The sequence below is a fragment of the Crassostrea angulata genome, chromosome 7 (genome assembly GCF_025612915.1).
Source record: "Crassostrea angulata isolate pt1a10 chromosome 7, ASM2561291v2, whole genome shotgun sequence".
Lineage (NCBI taxonomy): Eukaryota > Metazoa > Mollusca > Bivalvia > Ostreida > Ostreidae > Magallana > Magallana angulata.
In genome coordinates, this window is record NC_069117.1 from 34,719,043 (window position 1) to 34,731,294 (window position 12,252).

Sequence of the window (12,252 nt, forward strand, 5' to 3'; positions counted from 1 at the left end):
AAAGTACCGAAGTACTGACGGGAGTTGATTTTATCGATTGTTATTCATTTAAAAATCAACGATATGTTATTTTGCACAACAAGTAGTATCTAATCTGTATTTGAATTACGCACATATTTATAATATGAATTTTCGGATTTTTTCGACAAAAATTTCGAGAAACCCTATATGAATCATATGTTGTGTAATATTTTAAGATAGAATTTATTCCTTCAAATTATGCATCAATAATCGAAATATTTCGAAAAATTGTAAGAATCCAAGCAATATTGAACTCTAGGGTCGTTCAACGCTCGGCTGTCTCTATTAATCTCCAACAAGCAAGAGAGAGTTTGTCGAAGATTTACGGAGACAGTCGAGCGTCTGGTTGAACGAGACTACATTGAACTCTGACATAGGAATACATACAACTACAAAATAATAAATTGTTCGAACTATTTAAAATCTGACTATTTTCAGGGTGTCTATACATAAGTTTCCTTGAAAAAACAATGCTTCAGCATACATTACATCGAATTTGTCGATTATTTTCAAGAACTAAATCTTGTCAGCGGAGATGATTTGTGCATAGGTCCAAACACTGTTTCAGTTTCGGTTTGCCTGAGTAACTGCATAGGAGAGTTGGTTAAAATCAACTCCCAAAAATGAGAGTAAGGTGGTGGACACGCTTTGGCGGATCCAAGTCAAGGATAGTCTTGATCAAAATATATACTTGCAATGAAATAATATTGAATGATTACGTATAGCGTGAATATATTTACTGTGAGCCTATTTAGAGAATATATAAAAGTTAAGCTTTAACAAATGTCGAATTAATAGAATGAGTCAATTCGTTTCTTGATTGGGCGATTTTAAGTCGCTTGCGAAGCACGACCTTTAGTGAGAGAATGGGATAGAACTTTCCAGAACGGGGTAACTAAGAACGCGAATTGACTACTTAAAGAAAAGTGTAGGACGAGTTCATTATGCATCGCGGGCAGATGCCTTGGATCGGACTTCGATTAATACAATCAAAGTACTGAAGTACTGATGGGAGTTGATTTTATCGATTATCATTTATTCTAAAATCAACGATATCAGATAATGCATGACAAGTAGTATCAGTTATCGAAATATTTCTGAGAAATGGTATGGACCCAGGCAAGATTGAACTCTAGTCTTGTTCACCCAAATGCTCGGCTGTCTCCGTTTATCTCCGACAAGCAAGAGAGACATAGAGCGAGTTCGATCACAAACCACGGTCGCCGTAGTTCAACTAAAATGAAATCGAACTCACTTGAGTCTGACTAAAATAAAACCGTGGCCCAACCAACGGAGAGTCTCTGGTCTGTCTCTTGTCTGGTAGTTTAAAGATGGCGGCAGAAAGCGAAACCTCCAAAAATTGCTTTTTAGCTCACCTGAACCGAAGGTTCAAGTGAGCTTTTCTGATCACCCGTTGTCCGTCGTCTGTCCGTCCGTCCGTCCGTCCGTCTGTCTGTCCGTCCGTCTGTAAACTTTTCACATTTTTGACTTCTTCTCTAGAACCACCTAGCCAAATTCAACCAAACTTGGTACAAAGCATCCTTATGGAAAGGGGATTCTAAATTGTTAAAATAAAGGGCACAACCCTTTTTAAAAGGGAGATAATTGCAAAACTGCGAAAATTGGGTGGGTGTCTTAAAAAATCTTCTTCTTAAGAACCACTGCACCAGATATGCCAATATTTACACCAAAACTTGTATATATAGTGAAGATTCTAAATTGTAAAAATCGCGGTCCCCGGGTCAATACTGGGGTCCCAAGAGGGGTTCAAAACTGATTAAAAAAGACAAACTTAACATAGAAATATATGGGGGAAAATGTTTTTAAAAATGTATTCTTAAGGACAACAGTGCTAAATTTAGTGAGATTACTATACAAATACCCTAAGATAGTGTAGATTCTAAATTGTGAAAACCGTGATCCCCGGACTAATACTACGTACGGCTCCAAAATATGTTCAAAGTTTAACATAGACTTATATAATGGGAAAATGTTTTTAAACTGTTCTTTTTAAGAATAACAATGCTACAGTTTGTGAGACTACTATGCAATCATTCTAAGATAGTGCATTGTTTAAATCATTTTTTATTTAAAAGAAGTATTAAAAAAAAAGAAAAAAGAAATTTCCATGATAAGTTTATCATAGTTAAATTATCTGGAAATACAAATTTATGTTTATCGACTAGTTTTTTTTGTTCTGTTTTTTTTGTTTTGTTTTTTTTTAATTTCGATCCAGACATGATCCAAGTGCTCGGGATCAAAGATCATAAATTCAAACAACTTCAAAAAGGTGTGGATCTTAGTTTTTACGAAGTTTTGATTCACAAACACACAGTAAGAAAAGATAAAGGAACAAAATATAAAAATGGTTATGGAAAAAAAGTGAAATCATTGATAGACTTTATCAACTATATATAGACTTTTCATGTTTTTTGAGTTTAGTCTATAAGACAGATGATCGATGAGAATGCAAAATCTAACATGCCTAATGTCCTCATCACACCTGCAATATTTTTATTTGATGAATCGATAAAGAAGCTTTTAATGATTGAAATACAAAAGAGATGCAAAACAATCTTTAATTATTTAACGAATATTTTTCAATTTTTTCAGTGAAATGGGATTTTTTTTTTTACTGGAAATGTGTATTTTAGAGCTTAAAATTCAGTTTTATTTGATGTATAAAATAACTATGAATAAAAACATGCCAAAGATAAAATTGTTTCTTCTTTTTATGTATTGTTTAATATATGGCAAAATCTTGAAATATATGAGTTTTACAATATTTATTCAGAGTTCACTTCATAATAAACCCTTTCGAAAAAAAATGACACAAGGACTATTGTTCAGGTGAGCGATTTGTGGCCCATGGGCCTCTTGTTTTAAATCAGCACAACATGCAATGTGTTAAATTTTAGCGCGCACACATATGATTTAATGTGTTTACAAGGTATTGTTCGTACTTTTTCATGAACAGTAAAATTATAAGTAGCAATTAACATCTATCTCATTTTTTTAACCAGACATCGACCAATGTGCGTTCGAACACAGACATGCGCACCATAAGTTTTCCTTACTACCCTGGTTTAACTCTAGTTAATGATCGAACTCGCCCTCTATGTTTTATCGGATATTAACGGAGACAGTCGTGCGTCTGGTTGAACGAGACTACATTTAACTCTAGCGTAGGAATACATACGACTTCAAAAAATATCTAAACTGTTTGTGCCATTTAAAATCTCACAAGGTTTAAATAAGTTTTCCTGAAAGACAATGTTTCAGAATACATTGCATCAAATTTATCGATTATTTTGAAGAACTACTTGTTGTCAGCGGTATTGATTTGTGCTTAGGTCCAAGCACTGTTTCACTTTCGGTTTGCTCGAGTAAGTGCATTGGAGAGTTGATTAAAATCAACTCCCAAAAAGTTAATAAATAAAATGGAACAATTAATACGATTTTAGTATTATTAATGGAAAGAACTTTCCACAACCCGTTCTAGAAACTGTAATTACTTATCAATCAAAAACATGCTTACTAGCCTGTTACCATACATATATCATGTGTTGTTTAATTTTTTTAAATTGCAATACAATTGAGTATCTGACTTCTGATCTGATATTTATTCAACTTTATATTTAAACTAAGAGTTTTAAAGAATAAGATATAGTATGACCGTTCATTATACCATGCTGTGTCTTTTTATTTATTCTCATTCAGTAAGACAATGAAATTTTTTTTCAGGTGTGAAGCATGTGAAGAACGTGGAATGTGTTACAAATCCTCCCTTCCTTGATCATGTTTATGTTGCTGGTACATCACCAGGTTCTACTGATGTGAACGTCCAGGATACAGCAGTGCAAACGGACCTGACCATGATAATACTAACATAATGTCTGATCAAATCTTCAAGCAAAATTTGATGACAAGACCACTCTTTTATGAGAATGTTTATTGAGACTGTTACCAAAAATGACGAGAATGTTAAGTTGTACACATATTTACCATCACATGTTATCCTATTATGTGTTTTAGCTGCGAAGTGTTCAGCATTTATATACTGGTCAGGTCAACCCAGTGCTCAGGAGAAAAATTAACAGAGGAACAGACATGGAAAACATGGTCCATCAAGAAAATTATCTTTTTATCAGGAATTTAATCTTTCACTCGTTCGCTTACGTTTAGGTTTATTTGACAGGCGCGTAGCATTGGATGGGGTGGGGTGGGGGGGAGGGAGGGGAGGGAGCCCCCCCCACCCCACTTTTTTGCGCAACAAAGATTTTTCTTAAATTTACATACAACAAATTGTGCCCCCCCCCCCCCCCACTTTTATGGGACCATGTACAAAATTTAATTGAAAATAAGGAAATAATAATTTCTTTTTTTTTTGGCTTGTCAAGATTTTTTGGATGAGTCTGCCCCCCCCCCCCCCCCCCCCACTTTCAAAAACGATGCTACGTGCCTGTTTGAGTTATGAATTACTGATCTGTTTGGAGTATCTAAAGGTAGAGTTTTCCAGATTTTTATTACTTGGATAATTTTTGTCAAATGCATTTGGAAATTTTTTGAGATGGCCATCTCGGAGACAAGTAAAAAAGTATAATTTATGATATTGTCCTTTAGAAAGAAGTATCCTAATACACGTGCTGTTATAGATTGTAATGAATTTTTTTTACAACGACCTAGATCTCCAACTGCTCAAGCAGCTACATATAGTATATATAAGTCTAAAAACACAGCAAAATGATTGCTAGCTATTTCACCAGCAGGGAACTATACTTTTGTTTCAAAACCTGTATGGTGGCAATATGTCTGATAGATTTATTACAGAGGGTTCATGGTTTTTAAATTTTGTGGAAGAGTATGATGACATAATGGATGACAGAGATTTTACAATAAGAGATCTTCTCACTGATAAGAAAGCCACTCTAAATATTCCTCCTTTTACCAGAAAATGTCCAGGGAGGGGAGGGGGAAGAAACGCCTTCATGTCTACCAAAAGGGGATAAACCCAGACAATACTTAAAAAACTGGCGGCCTATTTCACTATTAAAATAATGTTATCTATAAACTTATTTTAGGTTGTCTTAGTTATAGAATAAGATCTACTTAGATATTCATATCTCTGATGCCCAGTCAGGTTTTATTAAAGGAAGATTCATTGAAGAAAATACAAGGTTTATTTATGACTTAATGCACTATACTGAACATAAAAAAATTCCAGGACTGTTGGTCCTAATTGATTTTGAAAAAGATTTTCATTCTATCTCTTGGTCATTTATTTATAAAGTCTTGAACTATTTTGGTTTTGGTAATAATATAATACAGTGGGTTAAAATATTAAATACAAATTTTAAGGCTTCATTGTTGCAAAGTGGCTTTTTATCTAATTACCTCGAAAGAGGTTGTAGACAGGGAGAACCTATTGCACCCTATTTATTCCTCCTTTGTGCTGAAATACTTTCAATTCTTATTGAACAAAACAATAAAATAAAGGGTATTACAATAGGCAGTAAAGAACATAAAATAAGTCAATATGCAGATGACACATCTCTTATTTTGGATGGTTCACCTACTTCACTATTGCATCTTTAGATACTCTAGACTTTTATTCAAACATTTCTGGGTTAAAAATAAATAGTTCAAAAACAAAAATTATATGGATTGGCTCAAAAAAATTTTCAAAGCAGGTTTTTCACCACACGAGATGGAAACTAGATTGGGGCTCAACAACTTTTAGTTTACTGGGTATTAACTTTTCTGTCGATCTTGAAAAAATTACTGAGTTAAATTATTTTATACAAGTTCCAAAAATTAAAAGCATGCTTCAACAATGGAAAAGAAGAAAGCTTACACCAACTGGACGTGTGACGGTTGTAAAATCTCTAGTTATTCCAAAAATCAATCATTTATTTATGTCTTTACCTACTCCTAAAGAGGTAAACACCACATTGAACAAAGATATTTTTGAATTTTTTTGGAATGCCAAATGTGATAAAATAAAACGTGCAGTAGTTATTCAAGAATATCAAAAAGGAGGTTTAAAAATGTTGGATATAAACAAGTTTATTATGCCATTAAAATGTTCATGAATTAAAAGATAATAATTGTTGGACATAGCTCATGGACCTCCATATTGAAGGCCATTAATGGTGAAGACTTTGTTACTTGATTTTGGTGATGCATTTATTACTGAATGTGTTTTTCCCAAAAATGATAATTTTTGGAAAGATGTATTTAAATCAATGCTCTATGTTATAAAATCTTTTGATGATAATTATATTGAAGAAAACTTTTTATTTTATGCCTATTTGGTACAATAGTCATATTAGAGTTGGTATGAAAAATTGTTTATAAAATGTTGGTACAAAAAAGGTGTAAAGGTCATCAATGACTTTCTAGATGATAATGGAAATTTTTTGTCGCATGTAAGTTTTCAAAAAAAAAAATTGATCTGCATAATTATGTGTACAATGCAATACATTAGTATAGTTAGTGCTATATCAATACATCTAAAATCCTTTCTACCATTTATATTTCATGTCAGAAAGTTTACCAACAACTGGCTTGTATGGAAACATATATTTGATTATTAAACAAGCAATCACTGCCAAATCTGGGTGAATGTGAGCATGAATGTGTGGGCTTTGAATTATATTATTAAAATGTTTGTATGCATATTAAAAATAATAAATAAATCAATCAATAAAAAAGATAAAATAAAATAAAATAAAGCAAACGCGTAAGATAGTCAAACTCAGAATTCATGTAGAGAGGGCTATACAGAGACTTTAAGTGATTTAGGCGCTATACAGAGACAAAGACTTAAGTTATTAAGGCTGAAAGGAAATGAAATTCCTTCGTCACCTTAAACAGTTATTAATCAAATAATTAAAGTTTCAGTATTTCTTTGTAACTTAATGCCAACTCTAGTGAGAAAGTAGAAGCCCTGATGTTGTTGTTTTTAAAGAATCAGTATATTTAGAGTTACATGTATTAGATATGACATGTTAATTGATAAAGCATGCACCAATATTTGTGCTCTTTGATTCCAATTTTTTCCTGAAATATTGAACATTCATATGTATTGTCATCCAGTAAATAATTTTCAACTAGATAAATTAATCAGAATATAGTATTAGTATTTTGAAGTACTTTATCAAAGTACTTTATCAATCATGATATAGGTATTGTGTTTTGCTATTTAATAATTGTTCATTAAACATTTGCAACACGAATCTAATTTCTCTCTGAAAGAGACTTTACATATTAATCCTTACATAACAATGCACAATATTACATTCCTTGCAAATTTGGTTGTAAAAAATTCTCAAAAAATACAAACCATCACCTCCCAATAGAAATTGCTAGGTGGAACAATACACCACGTGAAGACCGAAAGTGCGGCTAACGTGAAGCCAATCAAATTGGCGATGAATTTCATTATGTTTAGAATGTAGTGCATTATGTCACGTATAAGAAAAACATCGTTTAGTAATTATTATCTTAAAAACCCAAACACCTTAAAATTTAGAACACTTGGTTCATCCTCAAATCATGTAATTTTTATGAAAATGTTTACTTTAATTAGAAATATATTTGATTTGGTCGGTCATCCCACGTAACATCTATAAAAAAAATTCATTGTTTTAAATACTGTTTCTCTTTTGTAAATCCTGCCTTTCTTTTAGCTTTGTATATAATTCTTCTGCATCTCATGTAACATTAAATGTTATGAGTGAAATAAATGAACTTGTACTTGATTTTTTTAACAATGAATCCCAAAGTGATGGATCAAAGAATATTCTTTCACTGTAAATTTTGTGTTTTCCAATTTTGACACCACCTTTCAAATATTAAAATTATTATAATTAAGGATGACGTTTACTCAGAATGAAAAAAAATTCCACTGATGATAATGAAAAACCAACTACTGTGTGTTGTTGACCTTACATGGTAGTGTTATTCTTCACTTTCAAATAAGTAGGTCAATAACCTACTTTTTGAGGTAATGGTCATTGAATATTTTTTGAAAATTTAAGAAAAATCCATAAAAAATTTACTCTATGATTGAGATTTTCTTAATTGTGAAAATAATACAAATTGCTTAATTCGTTGACAAATGAAATACAGTTTATGAATGGTAGTGACATTAAATAGATACAAAGAATTAAGTTTTCATTCACAATTTTTTAGGGTATTCTAGTCCGAATTTCCTCTATCAGTTTTCAAATTACTACCCATTTTTGATTCAATATAACAAAAAACTGAATGATGATAATGCTAAAACATTTATAGTATTAAATCAAGTATAATGACCTTTCTCTCCTGGCATAAAATTTATAAGAGGTCAATGATCAAAATTTTGAGATATGGTGTCTTTTATCATTTTTAAGCATTTTTCAATATTTTTGTAGTGTGTGCCATACGATTATCTAAACGAAAAAGCAAGATAAAACCAACAGAAAATATGCAAAATTATGTTGACTAACAAATAAAATCTTTACTTTATATATTATAGTACTATCAAAAATATTTCAGTGGAAAACAAAATCTGAAAAATTTAATCCGAATTTCCTCTGTTTTGCTAAAAAACAAATTTTGTCAGAGCCTAATTCCATAATTTAGTAAAAATATCGATTGTTATGTCAATAATAGTTCATTTCATAAATACTTTTTGTATTCAAAACAAATTTTACTCATTAAAATGAACTTTTTAACAATCCGGATTTGAGAACTCAAACCCTGAGTAAACAACGTCCTTAAAATTATAAAATTGCTAGAAAACGTATTGTTTGATGATAAAAATTTCAGCGAATACAAAATACGATGTATTAACGTACATCTGCAAATTTCGTACAGAACAAAGGAGTATTTTAAAAGAAATCAGCAAAACCCGGTTTTCAGTTTCGAAAATTCCCGGCCCGGCCCGGCCCGGGTGTCGCTACCCATTTTAGTCAGACTCCACTATGTGTCCATTCGGCAAACCTCGGCCGATTCCGGAACCTACATCAAACGTTAGATGAGATACGAATCGGCCGAGGTGTGCCGAGTGCTATGTGTCCTCTTTTAAATTCGTGCCCATTAATGTTTGGTCCTTCATGCGGACGTATACGTCCCAGATGTGGACGATAATAAGAGCTGATAAAAAGCATAAAATAAAGAAAATCTTTAAAAATTTTCCTTTTATAATCAAATTCAGACACATTTCATTTGTCTAAAACATCAATATGAAATTAAACGTGCACGTGTGTGTCAATCAGGGCGAAGTATCCCTGTACAAACGTCTTTTAGTAGCGAAACGACCATACCCATCTTTATGTGACCGAAATAGATTGATCAGTTGATAGGTTTGACTCGTGGAATATTAAGCTATTAAAATCGTTTGTTCTTATCTTACTAACTTTGACATGGCTTTAGATAAGCAAGTGGATCATACATATGCATCACATAAAGATTTTCTTGTTCCATTTCAAAAGAAGGGGGACCATAGCTATTCAATTACGAGGAAAAATGTAAAGAAAAGCAGAAGTGCTTGCAGTCAAACTGGCGGGGACAAAGAAGAAAAATCCGGAAGGTGGAGATCAGAAGAAAATTTATCATTGGATATAACTGCGTTTGACGAGTTAGTAGTAAGTGGCAATACTAGAAAGAAATGTAGTTCAACTGAATTTGAGTGTGCACACCATGAGGACCAAAATGACACGTGTAATCCTGTTATTCTGTGTAGTTCCTGGCCAAAAGAGAACCACCTACGTTCATCACTATGTACTCCAATTGCAATCCGAGTACAAGGAACCGAGTCAACAGATCATACATATGCTAAGGAAACGGCAAAGCAACAGTGCTCGGTCAAAGTGTCTTCACAGTGTGCACGAAACTCAGAGATTTCAAACTTTGAATTGTTGGCGAAACTTTCAATAACAGCTGATCATACATACACAGATAAACATGGTGAACATAATTTATTAACCAAAACTCAACAAAAACCTTTAATTAGGTTTGATCACTCATATGTGAACAAAAACTCTATTCCTTGTTTTGTGGAACAGGACTGTAAGACTCGCTCAAATAGATTGGAGCTGAACTGTACAAGACCTATTTCTGGAAGCTCAAAAGATCACAACTATTTAGGGTCTTGTGAAAGTTTAGACGTGCAGCTCTCAGCATCAGACACTGATTCTTGTGATGAGCCAAATGAAAACATAACTGAATTAGCTTTTATAGCATGGTGTCAATTGAGGAAAGATCACCCGTATTCCTCATTTTAGACTAAGATGAGTTAGATCAATGTTTAACCAATATTGATATAAAATGATATAAATTTCAGAGTGTTTTGTGAAAAAAGATTATATATTACATTTGCTTATTGAACTAAATGGAAATATTGATGTTTGATTTTGATTCAAAATACAAGTACAGTGGGTTCAAGCCTATGTAAATTTCTTATTATAAAGGAAGAAATATAATCACTGTGCATGTTTTATTATTAGGTCTAAGCAACGTCAGATTTGGAGGACAGCCATACTTCAAGATTGTGACCTTATTTTAATCATATATATATATATGAAAGGTTACATTGCCTCAGCTCACCTTTCTTCTTCATGCAGACAAGCATATAAGAACCTACACAGCCTTGCATTGCAATGTTGGTTAAATTTTCTTCATTGTTGAAGGATATCATTGGTATATCTAGAGTTGAAATCTATAAGAAATGAGAAAAGTTCAACGTTCGCGATTTTATATTCAAACCAGTGGGATCACAGAATTAAGTACTCGCGTAATATAAGGAATTTACAGTATACAAGATTCAGGAATTAAAGGCAGCAAGATGTTCAGTCTGTTTCACACTTCATTTTGTAAAGTGGACCCCAAAAGCACACCCCATGTAAACCCAAAGTAAACTTCAAGTGGACAGTTAAAACCTTGAGTTGATGCAAATTTTCAAAAAAAAGAGCCATTGGTACTGTATGCTCCTAACAGGCATTAATGCTGAATCTTAGCGATAGGTTTCATCAGATGCTGGAGGAAGTTATGGTTTCTGGAGCAGGTTAAAGTTTTTAGAGCAGATGCTCTTTAATGATTTTATCTAAGTTACTACTGCTCCTAACATCACCCAAACTTGCAATAATTGTTCATACTTTTGCACTTGACAGGCATAAATGCTGAATCTGAGCCAAAGGTTTCGGATGCGCTGTAGGAGGTAAAGTTTTTGGAGCAGGTTAAAGTTTTTGGAGCAGATGCCCTTTGATTGACAAATCTTAGTTATTATTTCAATTTTTTTCAAATTGAGATAGATGATGCATCTTTCTTTTGATGTAAAATTCTTATTTATACCATGAGAGAAATGTTGATGGTTAACTTATAAAGAAGAGTTTTAAACAATTTTGAATAAGACAGGTGTAGTTTTTAGCTCCACGAGACAAAGTCTGGAGGAGCTTATGCTACACCTCTGGTGTCGGCATCTGAACCTGGTGAAATTTTTTGTTGCAGGTTCTGTATCAAAGTTATTACTTGTCCTATCTTCACCAACTTGCATGGATGATGCATGTGGACCTATTTATGGGCTTAAATTAAGGCTTAGATGCTGAATATGGGCCATGCATTTTAGATGCTGGAGAAAGTTAGGTTTTTGGAGCAGGTTTAAGCTTTTGGAGCAGGTGCCCTTTGATGGCCATTTCTAAGTTACTACTGGTCCTAACTTCACCACACTTGCTTGGATGGTGCGTCTTATGATACTGATGCACCTGAAAGGCATAAATACTAAAACTTAGCCAAAGGTTTTGGATGAGGTTTTTTGAGCTGGTTAAAGTTTTTGGAGCAGGTGCCCTCTGATGATTATATCTTAGTTATTACTTGTCCTTGCTTCACCAAACTTGCATGGATGGTGCGTTTGATAATAGTTATGCACTTAAAACAGGCTTGAATGCTAAATCAGAGCCATATGTTTCAGATGCTGGATGAGATTAAGGTTTTTGGAGCTGTTTAAAGTTTCTGGAGCAGGTGCCCTCTGACGATTATATCTTATTATTACTGGTCCAAACTTCACCGAACTTGCAAGGATAGTGTTTCTTATGATACTTATGCACATGACAGGCTTTAATGCTGAATCTGAGCTATAGATTTCAGATGCTGAATGAGATTAAGGTTTTTGGAGCTGTTTAAAGTTTTTGGAGCAGGTGCCAATTGATGATTATATCTTATTTAGTACTGGTATTATTTCATTGGACT

General features: G+C 33.0%; 1 protein-coding gene across 1 annotated transcript; it reads left to right on the plus strand.

The window, feature by feature from the left end:
* Positions 1 to 9,338: 9,338 nt before the first annotated feature.
* On the plus strand, positions 9,339 to 10,457 carry LOC128155327 (uncharacterized). The gene has a single exon (XM_052816972.1). The coding sequence runs from the start codon at positions 9,432 to 9,434 to the stop codon at positions 10,290 to 10,292; it is 861 nt and encodes a 286-aa protein (XP_052672932.1). The 5' UTR covers positions 9,339 to 9,431; the 3' UTR covers positions 10,293 to 10,457.
* Positions 10,458 to 12,252: the final 1,795 nt, after the last annotated feature.

Bases quoted from the DNA above. Each gene is read 5' to 3' on its own strand.
- LOC128155327 (XM_052816972.1), top strand. From the start codon at position 9,432: ATGGCTTTAGATAAGCAAGTGGATCATACATATGCATCACATAAAGAT.